Raw genomic sequence first — 23,962 nt, 5'->3', positions numbered from 1 at the left:
TTTTAAAATTTTAACCTTAACGTCAATTACTTATTCCTACTAATCATTTCTCACGAGTTTAAAATACTATACATCAATTAGTACAGGGTATTAGGAATAGTTTGGTAGAATGTATTAGTAAAAATAATGCATGCATTAACTTTATATATTAATAGTATCTAGCTTGTTTGGTACATTATATTTTTTTAGCCTATATATAACTAATGCTTGCATTACTCATACACTCTATCTATTGTGTATTGAGGTGTGTATTAATAATACATGAAAATTCATAATATTAGTATTGTAATAACTTTTAATGCATGCATTAATATGATTAAAGACTCAATGCATAATTAATAAAGTATAATTAATAGAAATATTACTAATACACGCTAATTAATATTATTCTTATACACTCTGTCAAATAATTCATTAATGTATATTACTTTTATTATTAAATTATTTTTATTTATAATAAAATGACTTTTTTTTAAATGAACTAAAAAAATATCATATAAAAAAGTATTATTTAAGAAACTCAAAAAATTTAAAATAAACAAATAAAAATTATAGGAGGAATTACTGTAACGAGTAGGACGACGACGTATACCTAATAATATTGATGGTTTCATCTAACCAGTACTTACCTTTGAGGCTGAAAAAGATGCGCAATTAATAAAACGTAAGATATGATGGAATTTTTTGTCGCCCATGTGATTCATATGCTCAAGTAGAACAAAGAAAAAGAGATATATCATATGGTAAACAATTAGTGCAACTGTGCAAGTCAGTTCCATTCACACTTCATAGAAATTATTTTTTTAGATAGCTTAGTTGTTGGATACGATAAAGATATGACATCTTCAAAGACTAGCTCATAAAAATAAATTTATCCAAGTCTATATAAAAAAATAAGAGAAGTTTGTCTAAGTTTATAATAGGAGACCAATTTTTCATTTTTCTAATTATGTGGAACTTTCTAACACCCTCTCGAACGCCCAACATCACTGAACAACAAATTAAGATGAATTTGATTTTAATATCATATAAAAATATAATACTTAAATTTAATTCAACCCCCAAAATTAGCTAGCTGATGATTAAAAATTTGTCTAAATTCATAAAACCAATTTCTTATCATCCCCGTATGAATGCGGGGCTTCTTAATAGATATATGTTACTTTCACACTAGTTGAATATATATCTCTTTCACACCTGCCTCATTTTCTAATACTTTCTCCTTTAATGTTTTTATTTATTGAAAAATTTCAATTTTATTGAGTCTAAGTCTTGATGTTCATATTTGTTACTGTTATTTCCATCATTTTTACTTATTCACGTTGTATAAAAGTAAATAAATACTTATTTATTTTTGTTCAATCTAAAAAAATAAGACATAATTTATTACTGATCTTATATTTATTTTTATTTTTATTATTTTTTAATATTTGGATAATTTGTAATCATTAGAGATGGCATAGGGAAAAGCAACCTGCCCGTCATGGCTGTCGTGATAGTTATTGGCATAATATGGACAAGAATAATTATGATGGAGATAAAATAAAAATAAGAAAAACGATATGACGAGTCTTGTCTCTCTAATTAAAGTACTACATATATATCTGCTTTGTGATTCTCGTGCAACTACTTTTTCTTTAACTCCTTCGGTCATATATTACTTAGTACATGTAAGAGTCCGTTTGGATAGGCTTAAAAAAAGTAACTTTTATGTATAAAGTGTTTTTAGAACTTTGAAGTGTTGAAAGTTATTTTTATAAATAAGCAGTTGAGTGTTTGGATAAAAGTGCTTATGATGTGAATTTTAGGGTTAAAAGAATAAAAAAAAATAGTTTGAGAATTTAGTTAAAATATAAAGGATATAAAAGTAATTTCCATGGTCAAAGAAAATGACTTTAAGCACTTTGGAAAAAAAAGTTAGAAATCCTAACTTTTCATTTCTGACTGACTTTAAGAACTTTATGGCTTAAAGTCAGCATTAGGCAAACACGTCCAAAAGCTAAAAAGGGGCTTTAAATTGGTTTTGACCAACTTAAAGCCAATCCAAACGGGCTCTAAGTTATTGAGGTATGTTAGAGACGAAATTTTAATAATATGAATATTAAACATTTGGCAACTAATAGTAGCTAGCTAGTATGCCAGAAGCATGAGAAAATACCATTTAAAGAGAAATATGAGGACTCGAGGAGTATCAAATAATAGGATGATAATAATAACATATTTATGGCCTGTTTGGTAAGGTATTCGGTAATTAAATTTAGGAAAATTATCTAATTATATTTTTTATTACTCCTATTTATTTTTTAAAAAATCAAAAATTCTTTTTTTCATTCGGATATATTAATTCAGTAATCGGGATAGATTTATTTTAATTCATAAATTATCTCTATGTTCAATGTATCATGCATTTAATGTTATCTGCTGATACATGAAACCCTAATTAATGTATCCGAATTATCATGTTTTTAAGAAATTTCTGTAAATTGAAAAAGAGTTGGAAAAAATGATAATTAACTCTCTACGCCGTGTGATTTGTGTATGTTTTCCTTAAATTTAGTATAATTGAGTGTAATTATAATGACTTGACATGATTGTTTGGTCATATAATTATTTGGTCATCAGATAATTGAGTGTAATTGGTAAGGTGGTGACTACACTCTCTAGGGGAGGTTGTGAATTGTAGTAATTACATGGTGTAATTATAAGTTCGTTACTTTTTAATTTATTCGTTTTGTTTCTATTTTTATTTTTTTCATTTTAATTTATTTTTTATTTGTACTATTTTAATCTCCTTTTATTTTTATTATTCTAATATTTTCTAAATATATCTTTTTTCTTTTATATTATTTATATTTCATTTCTTTCTCAATCTCAATCTTTACTTCAATTTTTTGTATTATCTATTTTTTTTATTCTATGTTAAATTATCAAATTACATATCTTATATTCCTATATTTTCAATTATTTCCTATCATTTGTAAAAATTTCAAAAATCCCTCTTCTGATACATAAGAATGATGTTGATACATCGCGATTTGATACGTAAGTCTTTTTCATGATACATCGCTAGTTGATACAAATCAAACACACAATGTATCAGTAAAACATAAGTTTTAATGCTATTTTTGTTGTGTTCATGATATATTAGGTATTATAAGTTGATTCATAAGTTTTATTGATATTACAATATTTGGTTTGTATCAGCTAGCGATGTATCATGAAAATGACTTATGTATCAAATCGCGATGTATCAGCTTCATTCGTATGTATCAAAAATCTGAAAAAAGGGAATTCGGGTAATTACCAAAAAAATCGGGATAAATTATAATTAAGCTTTTTCACTACGGAATTTTGGAAAAATTACCTTAATTTTTTCATTAGTATAATTTTGTTAGTATTTTAATTTTCAAATTAAAGTAGTCATTGTTAAATAAAGTTTTAGACCTAGTTTTTTCTTTTCCGTTAAATCATATTTATGTACGTTATGTTGAAATTTGACATAGAAAATAGTATTGAATTAAAATTTTTGTTTTAAATTTAAAAATTATGTTATATTTCCAGGTTCATTTGTTTTAGTAGTATTGACTTGATATTTCACATTGCAAGTCATTTATTTTTTAGTTAGACTTGATATATTGTTTTTTTGTTAAATGTTTTAATAATTTTATGAAATTATATTTATAATATTAATATTTTTGCCAAACATTTCATGATATTCAAAAAAATCTTGTATTTTTAGTTTGTTTTCTTAATTTAATTTAAAAAATACTAATTAAAAAATATAAATCATTCATTTTTCATAATATTAATTAAGAACGTATGTTTATTAATTATTATATTTTAAAAAGAAAATATATATCTTAAATACTTAATTTAATATCATTTATAAAGATCTTTATTTGTCTAATATACATTTTTAACTTTAAATAATTAATTTTTATTCTTAAAAATTAAATTTAACCTTATGATTATACTCGTGCCACTAAATATTACACTTTATAATTACAATGTAATTACATTGAAGCAAATAAATAAATTATTATAATTATTAGGTTGTATAATTACTAAATTGATAATTGTATTAATTTTAATTATCAGGTTACTTACCATAATTTTATAAGTAAAATCTAATAAAGGATGATGATGCACACTACACAGTATAAAATGTTACAATTAATGCATATGATTATTTTGTCTAAGCTTTTTCATAGTTGGATCTACTATTAGCTTGTCATTATTATGCCTTTACAAATATCTTTAAGAAAAGTTCAATAAAAAGGAAAGAACCAATTGGGTAACATGAAATTTCCAAAGGTATGCATCAAAAAACCAAGTCGCCGAACATTTATTAAACATTACATTAATAAGAAATAGTAATATAGATTATACTTTAATTAAAGTAATTAACGACTTTTTTTAAAAACAAATGTTTAAGGAGTTACAAATCTGTACTTTGATGAACAGGGGAAAGAAAGTAGATGAATTGAACAGCCACATATTTTATATTTTTAATTTTAAATGCTAAGTATTTTTCTTTTACATCGAAGGCTACTTTGGTCTTTTACGTGTTTGATAACCGGCCGTTAATAAGTATATGACAGAAGTATCCCTATTAACCCATATAAAATGTAGTTGAAATTGAATCACAATTGTCCCATCTATTAGTTCTCTTCTCTCTCTCACAGACAAAAAACAGAGAAAAATGGCAGAGGCTAATTCGTATGCAGCTCTTACCAAGGCTTTCTCAGGTGCTTTTCCATTTCTTATTTCTAAAACTAGAAGTTTTAAAGTTAATTCTTCAAGTTTTTACTGTTAAACTCTGATTGGATCATCAACTTCCTTTGCAAAGTTGTTTTCTAAATCTGAGTCTACTGGACATTCCTTGTATTTTTTGGTGTCTGAGAATGCTTATACTGTTTTAATTTGTTTGTCTTAATTTGGCTATGTATGGAATTTAAGAAAATTAAAGAAGATTTTTGAGTCTTGTTTAATTTCAAGCTGCCATGTGAGATCTTGAAATTAAATAGTTGTCAAATTAGAAAAGATGCAACCGAATAAAAAAAGGAAAGTAAAACAAACAAATTGACATATAAAGCGTATACAAGGGTGTATCATGTAAAAAATTACGAGGCCCTAAGTGTCTTCCACACATTTTAAAGCATTTTTTCTAAACAAATCAAATTTGTAGGACTTGGTGTGGATGAGAATTTATTCATCTCAACACTGGGGAAATGGAATAGGCATCAGAGGGAATCGTACAGGGTAAGCACCCCTGGATTCTTCAGAGAAGACGAACGCCAATTCCAGAGATGGGATGATCAACATATCCTTCAGCTTCGCCAAGAATTTTTGCGTCTTAAGGTATACAACAACAAAAACCCAGTGAAATCCCACAACGTGGGGTGTTAAGGTATTTAGATATATTTTTATATTAATTATTGGAAACAACCTCTCTACCTCCCAAGATAAGAGATAACGAGGGCCGGAGGAGTAAGGTAATGTTCTATAAGTTTAGTCTTATATAAGTATTTGTGATCTTATCAATCTTTTTCTCCCAAAATTTTTATAGGATGCAGTGGTGCTGTACACAATGCACCCATGGGAAAGAGATGCTCGTTTGTTCAAGGAAGCATTATTATTGCAAGTACCTAAACATGATGTTCTCATTGAGACTGCTTGCACTCGATCCTCTGAAGATCTTTTGGGAACAAGAAAAGCTTACCATTCCCTTTTTGAACACTCAATTGAGGAAGACATTGCCTTCAATATTCAAAGTCCCGAAAGAAAGGTACCAGTTTTTTTTAGGATTTAAGTTGTATGTACTGGCTTTACACTAGTCTAGTGAGTTATCATTCTTATTAGATACCAATTAACGATATTTGTTCAAAGTTCTCGATTAGTAATTTACCCCCCTTTTTTTTAATGACAAACAGCTTCTAGTTGCTCTTGTGAGTTCCTACCGTTATGAAGGACCACGAGTAAACGATGATCTTGCAAAATCTGAGGCTAAGATATTTGTGAATGCAATAAAAAATGCTAACAAGAAGAAGCTGATTGATGAGGATGAAGAGATTGTGAGGATCCTTTCAACAAGAAGCAAGCTTCATCTTAAGGCCATCTATAGCCATTACAAGGAAATCACTGGCAACTTCTTGGACGAGGTAAGAAAAAAGAGTTTAATTTCTATACACTGACAATTCATAATATTTTTTTTAACCATTTGTATTAGATGACCTATAATCTCATTTTTTATTCTTCAGGATCTTGAATGTGACTTGACCTTGAAACAAGTTGTGCAATGCCTTTGTGTACCTAAAGCATACTTTAGCAAGGTAAATAGCAATCACAAAACTGACAAATAATGCAGTATACTTTATTTCTCCCCCCTTTTGGAAATAATTTGGTTGTCTGTTTGATTTTTTTTCCTACTCATTTTAAATTTCTTTTTCCATAGATTTTGATCGCGTCCCTAAGATTGGATGTGGATGAATCTGCTAAAGACTCGGTGACCAGAGTCATAGTCACAAGAGCAGACGACGATGATATGAAGCTAATAAAAGAAGAATTCCAAAGCAAATATGGAACTACATTGGCTGCAAGGATCGAAGAAGTTGCTAACGGAAGCTACAAGGATTTCTTGCTTACTATAATTTCAAAATCTGACTAGTTATTTGGCCCAGATTTTGGCATATCCAAAGTTGCATCAGTTGTTCCATGTTCTCAAATGCTTGTTTCCCATTTGCTCTTCTTTTGCTAAGTTTATGTGTGATTTTAATGTTCTCATTTCAAATGAGCAATTTCAATATCATAGATTTCAGCTTCTCGATTCAACTTATCATTAGTACATTATTTATCATTGCAATTGCTATATTCAAGCATCTATTCCATTCTCTCCTATCTGAATAATGAATCAGCAAATATGCTACATCTTTGCTTTGAGCTAAGTGAATTTCACCAAATACTTTACTCCTATTAAGTTTTAAGAAATGTAGGATCCCTTCGTTGGCCCCAGGGTTTAGTCCAAGTGACAATAGTTGAATGGCTTATAAATTAGATCACAGATTCGAGCCTATAGATACAAAGTTCCTCGCACTACTTAAAGCAACCATAGAAGCTGTAATTTAAACTACCGGCAACTGCTTCTGCCAATTGGGGTCCTCCATTGTACACTTAAAAAACAAGTTTGACTCGCTTTCGCTGCGGCTTCGGTGGGTTTCAAGTAACTGCCTATGAGTCGCCGGCCACGCATGCGGTCAAGGAAGTTCAAGATGCTTAGTCCAAAACATCCAATGGGACATTTCATCAATTAACTTGTGAGCATATATTTCTTCAGAGTCACCAAGAAATTGAAATCTTAAAATTAATCAAACGAGAAAGTGTGCTGGACAGCTTAAGTCGTTTCGATATTATAAATATTGAAGGACTAGTGAAGAAAAAGAAGAAGCAGAGAGAACAATACTTTGACGCCTTTAAATAAAGAAAGAGAGAAGCAAGTACCACAGCGATAAACAACATGTAAATCTTAACATTGCCACACTATTAAAGTCAGCGTAGGCATATAGAGGAGCTCACGCAGCCACGCAGTGAGCACAAAGCAAACTATTCTTTCGCCTTTTACCGAAGAATACCGTGTGCGTGCTGTAAATAGTGACATACTCCAATTTTAGAAGGGTTTTCTTCTTTGAAGACCCAACAACTCTAGTTTTAACCATTTGTAATAGGTTGGTTAAAGAACTGACGGATGATGCTTTCTAGCTAGTTAAGTAGCCTGCAAATAGGTCCTGCTATGTTTGTACATTTATGCCTTCAAATTGCTTCTGTTCAAAATTTACTGAAATATATAGTGAAAATTCACCAGTTATGTCTATATCTTGACATGGTATGGACGAAAATAACCATAACCAATGTGTATATATTCTACATAAAACTAAGAAGACTTGACTCAATATTTAGCATGGGCTCTCTATATATATATGTGAGAGACTTTTCAAACTCGACATATTTATCAATAATTACATATACAATATAGTTTTGTAAGTGAGTTATAGGAAGAATATGATGTGTACATGGATCTATTCCTAGCAACCTTGATCAAGGAAAGAATATGATGTGTACATAAATTTATTCCTAGCAACCTTGATTAAGGAAAACATATCAAATCAAGTATGAAAAAAAATCAAAAATATATGTAAACCAACGTGCTTTAATAACACATTGAGTATTGACCATTTCACTTTTATTACGTACATTTTTTTTGTCAAAGATTATATTAAAATCAACGTTTTTTGTTTTGTTTTTTCATAGTATTTTTTAGCTGAACACAACGGTTTTTTTCTTTGGTATGATTTCAATGATTACTTTTACATTGTGATTATTGTATAATTATTGAAGTAATAAACATAAAGTACTATTTCATTAAATGTGATGCACATGTTACAGCCTTTTATTTTAATGAAAAGTAGCTATCATGGTCCTTTTCTTTGATTAAAAACAAGCAGAAAAAAAGTAAAAACCTCCTAGTTGACTTTTCAAAGCACGTCCATACACATTGGAAGACCAAAACTAATCAAATACTAATAATAATACGCATAGGTCATATATAAATATGCAGGTAAACCAATAACAATAACAGTTTATTTTCTTTTCTCCTTTTTGATTCAAAGATTATAATAAGCTACTTACATACAAATTAGGAAAGCATATATAGCTTAGCTGTTGGATATATCTCTTTCACATGGCATTGCATGCTTGACAACGACCATGAGATATGCTAAATCTGATAATTTCACAACTGTCTCATTTTCTAATACTTAACTCTTTTATTTAATGGGATTTTTCACATGACTTTTTATAGTTGATCCAATGTTTGGACATGCCCATTACTTAAAGTGAATTATTACTGTAATATAGAGAGGCAAAATATAATATTAGATTATTTTTTTGTTCGTTATGACTAGCTAGAATATATCATCTGAATATCTTGATAATTATAATTGACATAGAGGCCGTTTGGATTGACTTATAAGCTGTTTTTAATTTTTTTTGAGTGTTTGACTGATCAACTTAAAGTCATTTTGTACTTAAAATAAGTCTCAATAAATAATTGAGTTTATTTAGATGAACTTATTTTAAGCAGTTTATAAGTTGAAAACAGCTTATAAGTCAAAAAAAAAAGTTAACTTGCACCTATTTTTTTTTTAACTTATAAGCAATTTTCAACTTATAAGCTGCTTAAAAATAAGTCAATCAAAACAGGCTAATAATATGACCGAGAATTGAGAAGATGCAACAACACGTAAGTTTTTTTAAAAAATTTGAGTTGAAAGTGTGGAATTAATCAAAGCAATATCTAGGTTATGCAAATTTCTTTATTCTAGGACGACGTGCAAAGCTCATGGTACATTAATTAAGCATTAAAAAGAGAGTCTCGAGAATTTTCGAAGATTAAATTAATAAGATATCATAGAGATTTAACGCAATTGACAATTACAAAATGATTTTCTACTTTTATATTTGTTTAATATCACTATGAGCTACAAGCTGTACTTTGATGACTAGGGGAATTGAATAGCCAAGTCTGTTTTTTAATATACGTCGAGGGAGGCTAATTTATCACACTATTTTTGTTGTTGTTATCATTTATTTTTGGTAAACTTTACACTACTTTCGTATATTATTATAATCTCTTTATTTTTTTTTATTTTTTTGTACTGGGATTTGATGCACTTAAGCTGATAATTTTTTGAAAAGGTAAAGTCAGCCTACTAGGGGCTACTTTGGTCTTTTCAGCTTTACTCAAAACTTAGGTACCCGGGTGATAATAAATGAAATGACAGAAGTACCCCTAATTAGCCGTATAAATATAGTTGCAATCGAATTCACAAGTCCCACATCTCTACTCTCAACACAAGAAGGAAAAAAAAAACTCAAAATAGAAAGACAAATAAGAAGAGTAAATGGCAAGGTTGATCCATATGCAGCTCTCACAAAGGCTTTCTCAGGTTCTTTTCCATTTCTTCTTTGTGCATTCAGTATATATAATTAGTGGTTCTGAGAGGACACTGATGTATCCAGTATATCTGTGATGTATATAGTGTATAAATACATTTACCTGGTATCAAATTTATTGATCCTCGATTAAAACAAGTGAACGTAGCACAATGAAAATGATTGCACATACGTATTACATCAGATTGTAAGAGACTTCTATCGGCATGTTCAAATATATATATATAATTACATTTGTTTTTTTCTATTTTTCTTTATAGGATTTGGTGTGGATGAGAATTGTGAGGATTTCTATTGAGGAAGACAAGCCTATCATTCCCTTTTTGAACACTGCATTGAGGAAGAAATTGCCTTCCATATCAAAACTCCCGAAAGAAAGGTGATCTTTTTGGTCGTTTTTTCATTTAATTGATGAGTTTGATTTATATATACTGACAGTATAAAACTTCTATTCCTTCCATATCAAAACTCCCGAAAGAAAGGTGATCTTTTTGGTCGTTTTTTCATTTAATTGATGAGTTTGATTTATATATACTGACAGTATAAAACTTCTATTAATGTACTATTTTGTTATCACGAACAGCTTCTAGTTGCTCTTGTGAGTTCTCACCGTTATGAAGGGCCATGAGTTAACAAAGATCTTGCAAAATCTGAGGCTACGGTGTTTGTGAATGCAATAAAAAATGTTAACCAGAAGAAGCTGATTGAGGATGAAGAGATTGTGAGGATCCTCTCAACCAGAAGCAAGCTCCGTCTTAAGGCCATCTATAACCACTACAAGGAAATTACTGGCAACTTCTTGGACGAGGTACCAAAAAAAAAGAGTTTAATTTCTATGTATTGACAGTTTAAGATGATCAATAATCTTGATTTTTCCCCTTCAGAATCTTGATGGTGACTTGATCTTGAAACAAGTAGTTCAATGCCTTTGTGCACCTCAAACATACGTCAGCAAGGTAAATACCAATAAAAAAAGTGATAAATAATTTATATTGTATTGTCTTGTTTTTTGGGTATCTATTTGATTTTTCCTTTCTCATTTCAATTTCTTATTTCGTAGATTTTGATCTCGTCCTTAAGCTTGGATGTGGATGAAGATGCTAAAGACAGTGACTCGAGTCCTAGTTACAAGAGCAGACGAAGACATGAAGCAAATCAAAGAAGAATTCCAGAGTAAATATGGAACTACCTTGCCTGCTAAGATTAAAGAAGTTGCTAATGGAAGCTACAGAGATTTCTTGCTTACTATAATTTCATTTTGGCCTAGATTTTGGCACATCCAAAGTTGCATCAGTTGTTCGATGTTTTCAAATACTTGTTACCCATTTTCTTCTCTTTTAAAGTCTTTCAGAATTTTCTTTTATTGATTTCAGTGTTGCCATACTTCTCTATCTCCGTGAGATAATAGTAAGGTCTGCGTAAACTATACCCTCTTCAGACCCCACTTGTGGGATTTCACTTGGAATGTTGTTGTTGTTGATTTCAGTGTTGCCATTTCAAATGAGCAATTTCAACATCATAGTTTTTTATCCTCTTGATTCGTACAACGTTTTCGAATAGTCCATTTTGTAGAACAAAATATGGAGCTGTGAGTTTTGTAACAACTCTGAAATACAGATTGTACTGATAATCGTATCTAAAGATTACAACTCAAAGAAGCAAAACAACATTAATGGAAATATGAGAAGTTAAGTAAAACAGAACTGCAAGGGCAGAGTTACACCTTAGCAGGGGTGATCAGATGAACAACCTTCGTCAGAAAATTTTTCGAGTATATATGTTAAATATCGACATTTTTGGATATATACTAATTGTTGAACACTCTTGATACAGTAAAGAAAGATAGTTCAAAGTTGCCTTAGTGGCCTTTGTTTAATTTTTTTTAGTTTTGTTTATTAACTTAAAAAAGAGAACAAAACATCAGTTTATTTTTTTTACTTATCCTAAAGTATGAACAACCTTGCCGAAAATCCTGACTCCGCCACTAATTATAGAAGAGAACCCAAAGAAGGGGGTGAGAAGCAGAACTCAAAGAAAGCAATTGAGGAATACAGACACTTGACTTAACAGTACGCATAAACCTCTTCTTTCTAAACCCTGGTCCTATTTAATTAGTTAGTTGCTACTCTAGCCTGGATCCCAAATAAAACTCTCCAACGAGAAGATAGAAAAGGATATTTCTAAGTTTTCCCGCTTTCTGTCAGTTGCGTATTTCCCCTTATGTCTTCATGTATACTCGAAATAATAATCCTAACTGAATCAGTCTCATTCACTACTTCTAGCCCATAGGCCCTTAAGGAGTCAACTTGAAGTCAAGGGCAGAAATACAATATTATATACGGTTTTGAATGAACCAAGTAATTTTTATTTAAACCATGTATGTGTATTAGGAAAGACGTATAAATAATTAATTCGAATGTAGTTATAACTAAAACGAGTTGTGGGTTCAATCGGGGGCAAGTTCAGAGACAAACCTGCATAGGAAATTCAAGATGCTCAGTACACTACATTCTATGCGACATTTCATTGATCAGCTTGTGAGCAAATAGTTCTTCAGAATCACCAAGAAACTGAAGCAAAATCAAATCTTAAATTAATCAAATGAGAAAGTATACAATAGTGGTTTCTATTGAAAGGCTGGAGTACCACATCGATAAACAATGTGTAAATTCAAAAGCAGCACAGCTAGTCCGCACTTCTCACGCAGCCACGCAGCAAGTACATAGCGAACTATTCTTTCGCCTTTTACTAAAAAATACCGTGTGCGTGCTTCAATTAGTGGCATACGCCAATTTTTGGCGGGGTTCTCTTCGTTGAGACTCCCAACAACTCTAGTTTCAACCATTTATAAGTGTTTCTGAAGTTGTGTAAAATAATGCTTTTTCCAGGTTATGAACTTTGAACAACACTTATGTAGCCTTCCATCTGCTATGATCTTTATATCATTGAAGTTTCTACAGTGCATCCTCTCCGATACGCATAATGAATCAGTAAATGGTCACTAATAAGTGCAGGATATTGGCATTAATCTATTTGAATGACTAATGAAGAAGAAGAGAGCAATACTTTGAGGGCTTAAAAGTTTGCAGAGAAATAAGAAAGAGGCGACCTGGAGAGTCCCACATCGATAAACGAAAAGTATATCCAAGTGTTGCAACAATATAAAATTGCAGCGCAGTGTCTCCACTCAAGTCACGCAGCCACGCAGTGAGCACAAAGCGAACTATTCTTTCGCCTTTTACTAAAGAATACCGTGTGCGCGCTGCAATTAGTGGCATACGCTAATTTTTGGAGGGGTTCTCTCTTTGACACCCCCAACAACTCCAGTTTCAAACATTTATGCTTTCATACTAATGCAAGCTACATTCTACTAGTACAAGTATATTTGCCATTTCATGCTAGTATACCCCTCTTTTTTTTAATGGAAGTTTTGAACTGAAATAATTTTCATATGAATAGTTGCCTGTATCCTAAAAGATGCTAATTACTCATAAACAAGTGACAAACCACAAACTTGAATATAAAATCACCCATTCCAATTATTATTTTTTTCACAAGTCCACACATTAATGTTATTCATAGAAGCATACAAAAGTAAATAGACAATTGAAACACTACAACACAATGTTCAGGTCCAGAGAGCTAGCTAGACTTTGGCCCCAAGCAGTGTCATCAGGAACTTCATGTAATCACCTGATGTGTCACCAATAACTGCATTATCAAGATTAGTCTTGTTCGCGATGAAATACTCTCCCCTGACTTTCATCATATCAACTTCAGCTCGAGTTACAATGGCTCTAGTTAGAGAATCCTCATCCGTTCCAATCCCAACAATCGAGGCTCTGACAACCTGGACATTCCAACATACAAGAGAATACAAAGAAATGTACTTCACTGATAGTTATCAGATACAATTAAATTTAACATGTTGTTTCAAGTTTCAACACAAGATACCGTATCCGTTTTCATATATCCAAGAATGCCCGTACAGTCACGGATTGTATAACATTGACATTAATATATCTGTTTGAACGAATTACAGAATGCTACATACATAGTATTCTTATTGATAAGTTGTAACATACCAGTAATTAGGTAGATGCTTGGTCCGAGTGCATATTTGCATCTATTTTAGCAGTAGCATTTAACCTGATATCATTGTCCTTCATATGTTTAGAGATCATTGCTTATTTGTCGCTCTAAAAGTTTTGCTTACTTTTATCCTTCCTATTTTCTCTAACATTCTACTTACGCGACTGCTTTTCAGTTATCTTTGGCATGCATGCAGTGCCAGAAACTACGCTATTTAAATGAAACGGTCTGGATTGGAATATTAAATACTAGAGCAGGATAACATGATATGCTGAAAACCATGAAATTAAGGTCTAAACATGAACTAGTTCTAGAGAACTCTTTAGTACGCTGAGCTCATTTAAGGTTGCACCTTCTTTTTAAACCCTATTTGGCAGTTTAATACAGCTAATAGAGGCATACGAATAAAAATAAAGAGATTTTGTATTCTATGGTGCCGATGATTATTTAAATCTAGTCTAACCGAACATCGACATGCAATTTGATAGCACTGACATACATAATACAAGTTCTTGGAAGTAAAATTCAACATGTGTTTGCACTAAGGTAATTAAAATAAGGTAGGGGTGAGCTGATTTTCTGACAGAAGATTTGATAGGAAAAAGGGTGTCAAAACGAGAAAATACTTGAACCAAAATATATGAAAGAAGAATCTGGTTCTGTTAGTAGTACCTCAGCAAAATGTTTCTCTGGTGAATCAATGCACCAGATAACCACCTTCAGTATAGATTCCAACAGACCTTTTCCACAGCTCTTTATGTCCTGTAAAAGAATCATAAACGTAGATAGAATAAAATGCACATAAAAGAGAAAAATGTGCCAGTAGCACCATTAAGCAGGTTGTTCAGGCAGCTTGTAAGAAGTGTAACCTGATCAATGGAGAATCCATAATTTTGCTTGTAGCACTCAAAAGTTGCTCTAAGCTGATGAACATTCCTTGTGCTGAGTATCAACAGAAAATTATCGGAATCCAACTTTTTTGTTCTTATGGTTTCACGAAGGATAGCAGCTTCTTTATTTGCGGTGGTAGGATCCACCAGTTCCTTATCATATCTGTAGGACCTGGCTAGACCGATGAGAATCTGTTGACATCCACACAACACATCATTTCAATAACTTGTAGAAGTTAATGACACACAACTCAACTTCACAAGCAATCATCAGAAAGCATGCTATGTAAACTGATATTGAATCATCATCTAGGTAGGATGTCTTCAGTACTCACGATGCACCCCACTAGATCTATAGTGTCTTTGGATAATCCAAATGAGGTCAGTTAAAATGATTGTATCCTTCAGCTAGTATGATGTGACTAGAAGTGGTCATACATACCTTTTGAACAGGCATAGGGGCATTTGCTGCTATATCTTCTTCAAGTGAACAGTTGAAAAGGCCACGATATGTTTGTCTCACCGCAACCAGATGATCAGGAGATGATGCACAAGCTATCTCTACTATCACTTGCAATTGGGTGATGGTTTTCTTTTTTGACTTCAAGGCTTCATTTGCTAGTCGTGCATCTCTTTCAGAAGGCCCGTATGTCCACAGGACAACTGCTTTCTGTCACACATGAAAAGCAAAACTAGCAATTGAAAAGTTGGGAATAACCATGCTTGAATGGAGACTGAAATTACATTTTGCTGCAGATACAGTAATCTGAAAGGAATCCTTGAAATGTATCAAGAGGTAAGCTATGCCTCTCAGAAATTCGATCCTTAAGGTTTTTTAACTAGCAAGTTGTTTAAAAAGTCAATCTACAGTTATGTGTACTAGCAGCAGATTTAAGGACCCAAGATCAATAGTAATTAATCATGAATATTCTCGAACCAATCTTCATTCTATTAAATTATGGCCGAACATTTTACCAGTTTAATTCTGGAAAGAGCAAACTATTCCATTTTAGAAGTAACCAAAATTAACTTCAAATTTTCACAACATCCTGATCTTATACTCAAAACAGTAAACAGTGAGAATCAAAATAAAAATAAAAAGAAAGCTATATAAGGAAGGTGGCGTATAGAGATTTACGTTCTAGTGAGGTAATGCTATCGAATTGTTAGTCAATAACGGGAGTGAATGAAATCATTAGGTCTAAAAAAGTGAGAGAAGAGATAGTACCCTGAAATCACCAGACAATTCAGAAAAAATGTCATCGACAAGGGACTTGTTGTAAAGTTGGTGATAGGTTTCTGACTCCGCCACTAATTATAGAAGAGAACCCAAAGAAGGGGGTGAGAAGCAGAACTCAAAGAAAGCAATTGAGGAATACAGACACTTGACTTAACAGTACGCATAAACCTCTTCTTTCTAAACCCTGGTCCTATTTAATTAGTTAGTTGCTACTCTAGCCTGGATCCCAAATAAAACTCTCCAACGAGAAGATAGAAAAGGATATTTCTAAGTTTTCCCGCTTTCTGTCAGTTGCGTATTTCCCCTTATGTCTTCATGTATACTCGAAATAATAATCCTAACTGAATCAGTCTCATTCACTACTTCTAGCCCATAGGCCCTTAAGGAGTCAACTTGAAGTCAAGGGCAGAAATACAATATTATATACGGTTTTGAATGAACCAAGTAATTTTTATTTAAACCATGTATGTGTATTAGGAAAGACGTATAAATAATTAATTCGAATGTAGTTATAACTAAAACGAGTTGTGGGTTCAATCGGGGGCAAGTTCAGAGACAAACCTGCATAGGAAATTCAAGATGCTCAGTACACTACATTCTATGCGACATTTCATTGATCAGCTTGTGAGCAAATAGTTCTTCAGAATCACCAAGAAACTGAAGCAAAATCAAATCTTAAATTAATCAAATGAGAAAGTATACAATAGTGGTTTCTATTGAAAGGCTGGAGTACCACATCGATAAACAATGTGTAAATTCAAAAGCAGCACAGCTAGTCCGCACTTCTCACGCAGCCACGCAGCAAGTACATAGCGAACTATTCTTTCGCCTTTTACTAAAAAATACCGTGTGCGTGCTTCAATTAGTGGCATACGCCAATTTTTGGCGGGGTTCTCTTCGTTGAGACTCCCAACAACTCTAGTTTCAACCATTTATAAGTGTTTCTGAAGTTGTGTAAAATAATGCTTTTTCCAGGTTATGAACTTTGAACAACACTTATGTAGCCTTCCATCTGCTATGATCTTTATATCATTGAAGTTTCTACAGTGCATCCTCTCCGATACGCATAATGAATCAGTAAATGGTCACTAATAAGTGCAGGATATTGGCATTAATCTATTTGAATGACTAATGAAGAAGAAGAGAGCAATACTTTGAGGGCTTAAAAGTTTGCAGAGAAATAAGAAAGAGGCGACCTGGAGAGTCCCACATCGATAAACGAAAAGTATATCCAAGTGTTGCAACAATATAAAATTGCAGCGCAGTGTCTCCACTCAAGTCACGCAGCCACGCAGTGAGCACAAAGCGAACTATTCTTTCGCCTTTTACTAAAGAATACCGTGTGCGCGCTGCAATTAGTGGCATACGCTAATTTTTGGAGGGGTTCTCTCTTTGACACCCCCAACAACTCCAGTTTCAAACATTTATGCTTTCATACTAATGCAAGCTACATTCTACTAGTACAAGTATATTTGCCATTTCATGCTAGTATACCCCTCTTTTTTTTAATGGAAGTTTTGAACTGAAATAATTTTCATATGAATAGTTGCCTGTATCCTAAAAGATGCTAATTACTCATAAACAAGTGACAAACCACAAACTTGAATATAAAATCACCCATTCCAATTATTATTTTTTTCACAAGTCCACACATTAATGTTATTCATAGAAGCATACAAAAGTAAATAGACAATTGAAACACTACAACACAATGTTCAGGTCCAGAGAGCTAGCTAGACTTTGGCCCCAAGCAGTGTCATCAGGAACTTCATGTAATCACCTGATGTGTCACCAATAACTGCATTATCAAGATTAGTCTTGTTCGCGATGAAATACTCTCCCCTGACTTTCATCATATCAACTTCAGCTCGAGTTACAATGGCTCTAGTTAGAGAATCCTCATCCGTTCCAATCCCAACAATCGAGGCTCTGACAACCTGGACATTCCAACATACAAGAGAATACAAAGAAATGTACTTCACTGATAGTTATCAGATACAATTAAATTTAACATGTTGTTTCAAGTTTCAACACAAGATACCGTATCCGTTTTCATATATCCAAGAATGCCCGTACAGTCACGGATTGTATAACATTGACATTAATATATCTGTTTGAACGAATTACAGAATGCTACATACATAGTATTCTTATTGATAAGTTGTAACATACCAGTAATTAGGTAGATGCTTGGTCCGAGTGCATATTTGCATCTATTTTAGCAGTAGCATTTAACCTGATATCATTGTCCTTCATATGTTTAGAGATCATTGCTTATTTGTCGCTCTAAAAGTTTTGCTTACTTTTATCCTTCCTATTTTCTCTAACATTCTACTTACGCGACTGCTTTTCAGTTATCTTTGGCATGCATGCAGTGCCAGAAACTACGCTATTTAAATGAAACGGTCTGGATTGGAATATTAAATACTAGAGCAGGATAACATGATATGCTGAAAACCATGAAATTAAGGTCTAAACATGAACTAGTTCTAGAGAACTCTTTAGTACGCTGAGCTCATTTAAGGTTGCACCTTCTTTTTAAACCCTATTTGGCAGTTTAATACAGCTAATAGAGGCATACGAATAAAAATAAAGAGATTTTGTATTCTATGGTGCCGATGATTATTTAAATCTAGTCTAACCGAACATCGACATGCAATTTGATAGCACTGACATACATAATACAAGTTCTTGGAAGTAAAATTTAACATGTGTTTGCACTAAGGTAATTAAAATAAGGTAGGGGTGAGCTGATTTTCTGACAGAAGATTTGATAGGAAAAAGGGTGTCAAAACGAGAAAATACTTGAACCAAAATATATGAAAGAAGAATCTGGTTCTGTTAGTAGTACCTCAGCAAAATGTTTCTCTGGTGAATCAATGCACCAGATAACCACCTTCAGTATAGATTCCAACAGACCTTTTCCACAGCTCTTTATGTCCTGTAAAAGAATCATAAACGTAGATAGAATAAAATGCACATAAAAGAGAAAAATGTGCCAGTAGCACCATTAAGCAGGTTGTTCAGGCAGCTTGTAAGAAGTGTAACCTGATCAATGGAGAATCCATAATTTTGCTTGTAGCACTCAAAAGTTGCTCTAAGCTGATGAACATTCCTTGTGCTGAGTATCAACAGAAAATTATCGGAATCCAACTTTTTTGTTCTTATGGTTTCACGAAGGATAGCAGCTTCTTTATTTGCGGTGGTAGGATCCACCAGTTCCTTATCATATCTGTAGGACCTGGCTAGACCGATGAGAATCTGTTGACATCCACACAACACATCATTTCAATAACTTGTAGAAGTTAATGACACACAACTCAACTTCACAAGCAATCATCAGAAAGCATGCTATGTAAACTGATATTGAATCATCATCTAGGTAGGATGTCTTCAGTACTCACGATGCACCCCACTAGATCTATAGTGTCTTTGGATAATCCAAATGAGGTCAGTTAAAATGATTGTATCCTTCAGCTAGTATGATGTGACTAGAAGTGGTCATACATACCTTTTGAACAGGCATAGGGGCATTTGCTGCTATATCTTCTTCAAGTGAACAGTTGAAAAGGCCACGATATGTTTGTCTCACCGCAACCAGATGATCAGGAGATGATGCACAAGCTATCTCTACTATCACTTGCAATTGGGTGATGGTTTTCTTTTTTGACTTCAAGGCTTCATTTGCTAGTCGTGCATCTCTTTCAGAAGGCCCGTATGTCCACAGGACAACTGCTTTCTGTCACACATGAAAAGCAAAACTAGCAATTGAAAAGTTGGGAATAACCATGCTTGAATGGAGACTGAAATTACATTTTGCTGCAGATACAGTAATCTGAAAGGAATCCTTGAAATGTATCAAGAGGTAAGCTATGCCTCTCAGAAATTCGATCCTTAAAGTTTTTTAACTAGCAAGTTGTTTAAAAAGTCAATCTACAGTTATGTGTACTAGCAGCAGATTTAAGGACCCAAGATCAATAGTAATTAATCATGAATATTCTCGAACCAATCTTCATTCTATTAAATTATGGCCGAACATTTTACCAGTTTAATTCTGGAAAGAGCAAACTATTCCATTTTAGAAGTAACCAAAATTAACTTCAAATTTTCACAACATCCTGATCTTATACTCAAAACAGTAAACAGTGAGAATCAAAATAAAAATAAAAAGAAAGCTATATAAGGAAGGTGGCGTATAGAGATTTACGTTCTAGTGAGGTAATGCTATCGAATTGTTAGTCAATAACGGGAGTGAATGAAATCATTAGGTCTAAAAAAGTGAGAGAAGAGATAGTACCCTGAAATCACCAGACAATTCAGAAAAAATGTCATCGACAAGGGACTTGTTGTAAAGTTGGTGATAGGTTTCTCTGATCTTCTTCCTCTGGCTTGCATTTCTGTGTCCCAACACCGATATCACTGACTTCTCATTAGTTCCCAGCCCTACACAAAACCTCTTAATTAATCAAGGAAAAGTAAATAAATATTCGTAATCGCATGATCATATTTCAGCAATTAAGCATTGCTACTGTTGGATTCAATTGAAGAAAGGAATTAAGAAGAGGAGGGTGCTGAGAGTAAAACAGAGAAAGGAAGGAAATGAAGATACCTTTGAAGGATTTCATGAGAGTTTCAGAGTCTTCAGTTGGAGAAGGAACAACATCTGGTATCCTCAATGTACTCATTTTCTTCTTCTTCGCCCAGCCAGAAATTGCAAGTTTTTGCTTTCTGTTTCTGTAGCACTTTTCAGTTATTTTTCCCTCTCCGGAAAGGGCAAAAAAGAAAAATAAAGAAAAAGGGATTATTGTTTTTAGCTCGCTGCCTTTAATGCCCTTGTCTTTTGCTTAGACCGTAAAATTCACTCTCTTCAAACTCCGAGTATATATGAGTCATTTTTATAATAAATAATATATCAATTTTAAATGACAAAATTGATAATATATTAAATCATTTTCCCTTCTTAAAATTATAATCTTTCAATTTGAGCTGAACGAGATTATTCAACTCCACACCTTTTTTCAATTTTGATAAATAATATTTATAGAATGTTATTTTCAAAACTATTTAAAGGACAACCTCATTTTTGTCAATTCCATGTCTTTTTTATCACCAATTTGTATGTGGACGATTAATTTGAATGCAGGTTGCATAGACCCCTAAAAATGAAATCTCATTAGTTGAAAACTCTAAATTTTAAAAGCAGATTTCCATATCGACTATGAATCAGCCCCAAAATACACGTGCAGTAGACGCCGGATGAAAAATTTAAAAGGAAGACATAAAGCCAAATCATATAGCACTTCATTTCTTTATATTTATTTGTTCACTATATACTATTTTGTGATGTCCAATAATACTTGCCTAGTTTATAAATTAATGAATAACTTACAATGATGTGTCTACTTTATCATTGCTACTAAATACTATTCATTTTCCATGTTTAAATAAATGACTTGTATTTGATAGGGGTGATTTAGTAAAATTTCTCATATTATCTCTGTGTCAAATCAATAATGAACAATTATTATTGAATAGATGGAGTAATATAATACTCCCTCTATTTCATATTAACTGAATTTTTAGAGTTTTTTTCATTGTTCAAAATAGTTGAATTGTTCAAAGTTCAAGAGAAATGTTTGAATCTTTTTCCATGTTTACCCTTTGCATTAACGAAGTTTTGTAATTTTCTAGGAGTTAAATTACATTATTTACAAAGTTATACTCCAATACGGGATTATTTATACTGCAAACTTGTGGGATTTCACTTGGAATGTTGTTGTTGTTGATTTCAGTGTTGCCATTTCAAATGAGCAATTTCAACATCATAGTTTTTTATCCTCTTGATTCGTACAACGTTTTCGAATAGTCCATTTTGTAGAACAAAATATGGAGCTGTGAGTTTTGTAACAACTCTGAAATACAGATTGTACTGATAATCGTATCTAAAGATTACAACTCAAAGAAGCAAAACAACATTAATGGAAATATGAGAAGTTAAGTAAAACAGAACTGCAAGGGCAGAGTTACACCTTAGCAGGGGTGATCAGATGAACAACCTTCGTCAGAAAATTTTTCGAGTATATATGTTAAATATCGACATTTTTGGATATATACTAATTGTTGAACACTCTTGATACAGTAAAGAAAGATAGTTCAAAGTTGCCTTAGTGGCCTTTGTTTAATTTTTTTTAGTTTTGTTTATTAACTTAAAAAAGAGAACAAAACATCAGTTTATTTTTTTTACTTATCCTAAAGTATGAACAACCTTGCCGAAAATCCTGACTCCGCCACTAATTATAGAAGAGAACCCAAAGAAGGGGGTGAGAAGCAGAACTCAAAGAAAGCAATTGAGGAATACAGACACTTGACTTAACAGTACGCATAAACCTCTTCTTTCTAAACCCTGGTCCTATTTAATTAGTTAGTTGCTACTCTAGCCTGGATCCCAAATAAAACTCTCCAACGAGAAGATAGAAAAGGATATTTCTAAGTTTTCCCGCTTTCTGTCAGTTGCGTATTTCCCCTTATGTCTTCATGTATACTCGAAATAATAATCCTAACTGAATCAGTCTCATTCACTACTTCTAGCCCATAGGCCCTTAAGGAGTCAACTTGAAGTCAAGGGCAGAAATACAATATTATATACGGTTTTGAATGAACCAAGTAATTTTTATTTAAACCATGTATGTGTATTAGGAAAGACGTATAAATAATTAATTCGAATGTAGTTATAACTAAAACGAGTTGTGGGTTCAATCGGGGGCAAGTTCAGAGACAAACCTGCATAGGAAATTCAAGATGCTCAGTACACTACATTCTATGCGACATTTCATTGATCAGCTTGTGAGCAAATAGTTCTTCAGAATCACCAAGAAACTGAAGCAAAATCAAATCTTAAATTAATCAAATGAGAAAGTATACAATAGTGGTTTCTATTGAAAGGCTGGAGTACCACATCGATAAACAATGTGTAAATTCAAAAGCAGCACAGCTAGTCCGCACTTCTCACGCAGCCACGCAGCAAGTACATAGCGAACTATTCTTTCGCCTTTTACTAAAAAATACCGTGTGCGTGCTTCAATTAGTGGCATACGCCAATTTTTGGCGGGGTTCTCTTCGTTGAGACTCCCAACAACTCTAGTTTCAACCATTTATAAGTGTTTCTGAAGTTGTGTAAAATAATGCTTTTTCCAGGTTATGAACTTTGAACAACACTTATGTAGCCTTCCATCTGCTATGATCTTTATATCATTGAAGTTTCTACAGTGCATCCTCTCCGATACGCATAATGAATCAGTAAATGGTCACTAATAAGTGCAGGATATTGGCATTAATCTATTTGAATGACTAATGAAGAAGAAGAGAGCAATACTTTGAGGGCTTAAAAGTTTGCAGAGAAATAAGAAAGAGGCGACCTGGAGAGTCCCACATCGATAAACGAAAAGTATATCCAAGTGTTGCAACAATATAAAATTGCAGCGCAGTGTCTCCACTCAAGTCACGCAGCCACGCAGTGAGCACAAAGCGAACTATTCTTTCGCCTTTTACTAAAGAATACCGTGTGCGCGCTGCAATTAGTGGCATACGCTAATTTTTGGAGGGGTTCTCTCTTTGACACCCCCAACAACTCCAGTTTCAAACATTTATGCTTTCATACTAATGCAAGCTACATTCTACTAGTACAAGTATATTTGCCATTTCATGCTAGTATACCCCTCTTTTTTTTAATGGA

The 23,962-nt window shown here is 32.7% G+C and overlaps 3 protein-coding genes, 1 long non-coding RNA gene and 7 other non-coding genes across 11 annotated transcripts; 9 read left to right on the top strand and 2 right to left on the bottom strand.

Annotated features, from left to right (window-relative positions):
• Nucleotides 1-4,634: 4,634 nt before the first annotated feature.
• On the top strand, nucleotides 4,635-6,831 carry LOC129886315 (annexin D4). The gene is made up of 6 exons (XM_055960957.1): nucleotides 4,635-4,748; nucleotides 5,189-5,361; nucleotides 5,570-5,788; nucleotides 5,934-6,161; nucleotides 6,261-6,332; nucleotides 6,455-6,831. Exons 1-6 carry the CDS (start codon nucleotides 4,703-4,705, stop codon nucleotides 6,665-6,667), a joined length of 951 nt encoding a protein of 316 aa, XP_055816932.1. The 5' UTR covers nucleotides 4,635-4,702; the 3' UTR covers nucleotides 6,668-6,831.
• Nucleotides 6,832-7,574: 743 nt separating this feature from the next.
• On the top strand, nucleotides 7,575-7,691 carry LOC129888123 (U5 spliceosomal RNA). The gene has a single exon (XR_008766551.1). It is a non-coding gene; the product is annotated as a U5 spliceosomal RNA (small nuclear RNA).
• Nucleotides 7,692-9,904: 2,213 nt separating this feature from the next.
• On the top strand, nucleotides 9,905-11,223 carry LOC129884701 (uncharacterized). Its single transcript, XR_008765975.1, has 4 exons — nucleotides 9,905-10,001; nucleotides 10,269-10,387; nucleotides 10,592-10,816; nucleotides 11,069-11,223. It is a non-coding gene; the product is annotated as an uncharacterized LOC129884701 (long non-coding RNA).
• Nucleotides 11,224-12,713: 1,490 nt separating this feature from the next.
• On the top strand, nucleotides 12,714-12,830 carry LOC129888120 (U5 spliceosomal RNA). The gene has a single exon (XR_008766548.1). It is a non-coding gene; the product is annotated as a U5 spliceosomal RNA (small nuclear RNA).
• Nucleotides 12,831-13,206: 376 nt separating this feature from the next.
• LOC129888112 (U5 spliceosomal RNA) lies at nucleotides 13,207-13,322 on the top strand. Its single transcript, XR_008766541.1, has one exon. It is a non-coding gene; the product is annotated as a U5 spliceosomal RNA (small nuclear RNA).
• Nucleotides 13,323-13,543: 221 nt separating this feature from the next.
• Nucleotides 13,544-17,162, bottom strand: LOC129884012 (annexin D3-like). Its single transcript, XM_055958395.1, has 6 exons — nucleotides 16,964-17,162; nucleotides 16,219-16,301; nucleotides 15,433-15,660; nucleotides 14,970-15,182; nucleotides 14,773-14,862; nucleotides 13,544-13,858 (listed from the first exon to the last, which is right to left on the bottom strand). Exons 1-6 carry the CDS (start codon nucleotides 17,160-17,162, stop codon nucleotides 13,655-13,657), a joined length of 1,017 nt encoding a protein of 338 aa, XP_055814370.1. The 3' UTR covers nucleotides 13,544-13,654.
• On the top strand, nucleotides 17,023-17,139 carry LOC129888119 (U5 spliceosomal RNA). Its single transcript, XR_008766547.1, has one exon. It is a non-coding gene; the product is annotated as a U5 spliceosomal RNA (small nuclear RNA).
• Nucleotides 17,163-17,515: 353 nt separating the features above from the next.
• On the top strand, nucleotides 17,516-17,631 carry LOC129888111 (U5 spliceosomal RNA). Its single transcript, XR_008766540.1, has one exon. It is a non-coding gene; the product is annotated as a U5 spliceosomal RNA (small nuclear RNA).
• Nucleotides 17,632-17,852: 221 nt separating this feature from the next.
• Nucleotides 17,853-21,148, bottom strand: LOC129884700 (annexin D3-like). Its single transcript, XM_055958985.1, has 6 exons — nucleotides 20,840-21,148; nucleotides 20,528-20,673; nucleotides 19,742-19,969; nucleotides 19,279-19,491; nucleotides 19,082-19,171; nucleotides 17,853-18,167 (listed from the first exon to the last, which is right to left on the bottom strand). Exons 1-6 carry the CDS (start codon nucleotides 20,913-20,915, stop codon nucleotides 17,964-17,966), a joined length of 957 nt encoding a protein of 318 aa, XP_055814960.1. The 5' UTR covers nucleotides 20,916-21,148; the 3' UTR covers nucleotides 17,853-17,963.
• A 2,093-nt stretch (nucleotides 21,149-23,241) lies between these two features.
• LOC129888118 (U5 spliceosomal RNA) lies at nucleotides 23,242-23,358 on the top strand. The gene has a single exon (XR_008766546.1). It is a non-coding gene; the product is annotated as a U5 spliceosomal RNA (small nuclear RNA).
• Nucleotides 23,359-23,734: 376 nt separating this feature from the next.
• Nucleotides 23,735-23,850, top strand: LOC129888110 (U5 spliceosomal RNA). The gene has a single exon (XR_008766539.1). It is a non-coding gene; the product is annotated as a U5 spliceosomal RNA (small nuclear RNA).
• The last annotated feature ends 112 nt before the right edge of the window (nucleotides 23,851-23,962 follow it).

This window comes from Solanum dulcamara, chromosome 4, assembly GCF_947179165.1.
Source record: "Solanum dulcamara chromosome 4, daSolDulc1.2, whole genome shotgun sequence".
In the NCBI taxonomy this organism is placed as follows: Eukaryota; Viridiplantae; Streptophyta; class Magnoliopsida; order Solanales; family Solanaceae; genus Solanum; species Solanum dulcamara.
The sequence above is the reverse complement of the archived record's forward strand: the minus strand, read 5'-3'. Positions and strand labels throughout refer to the sequence as shown.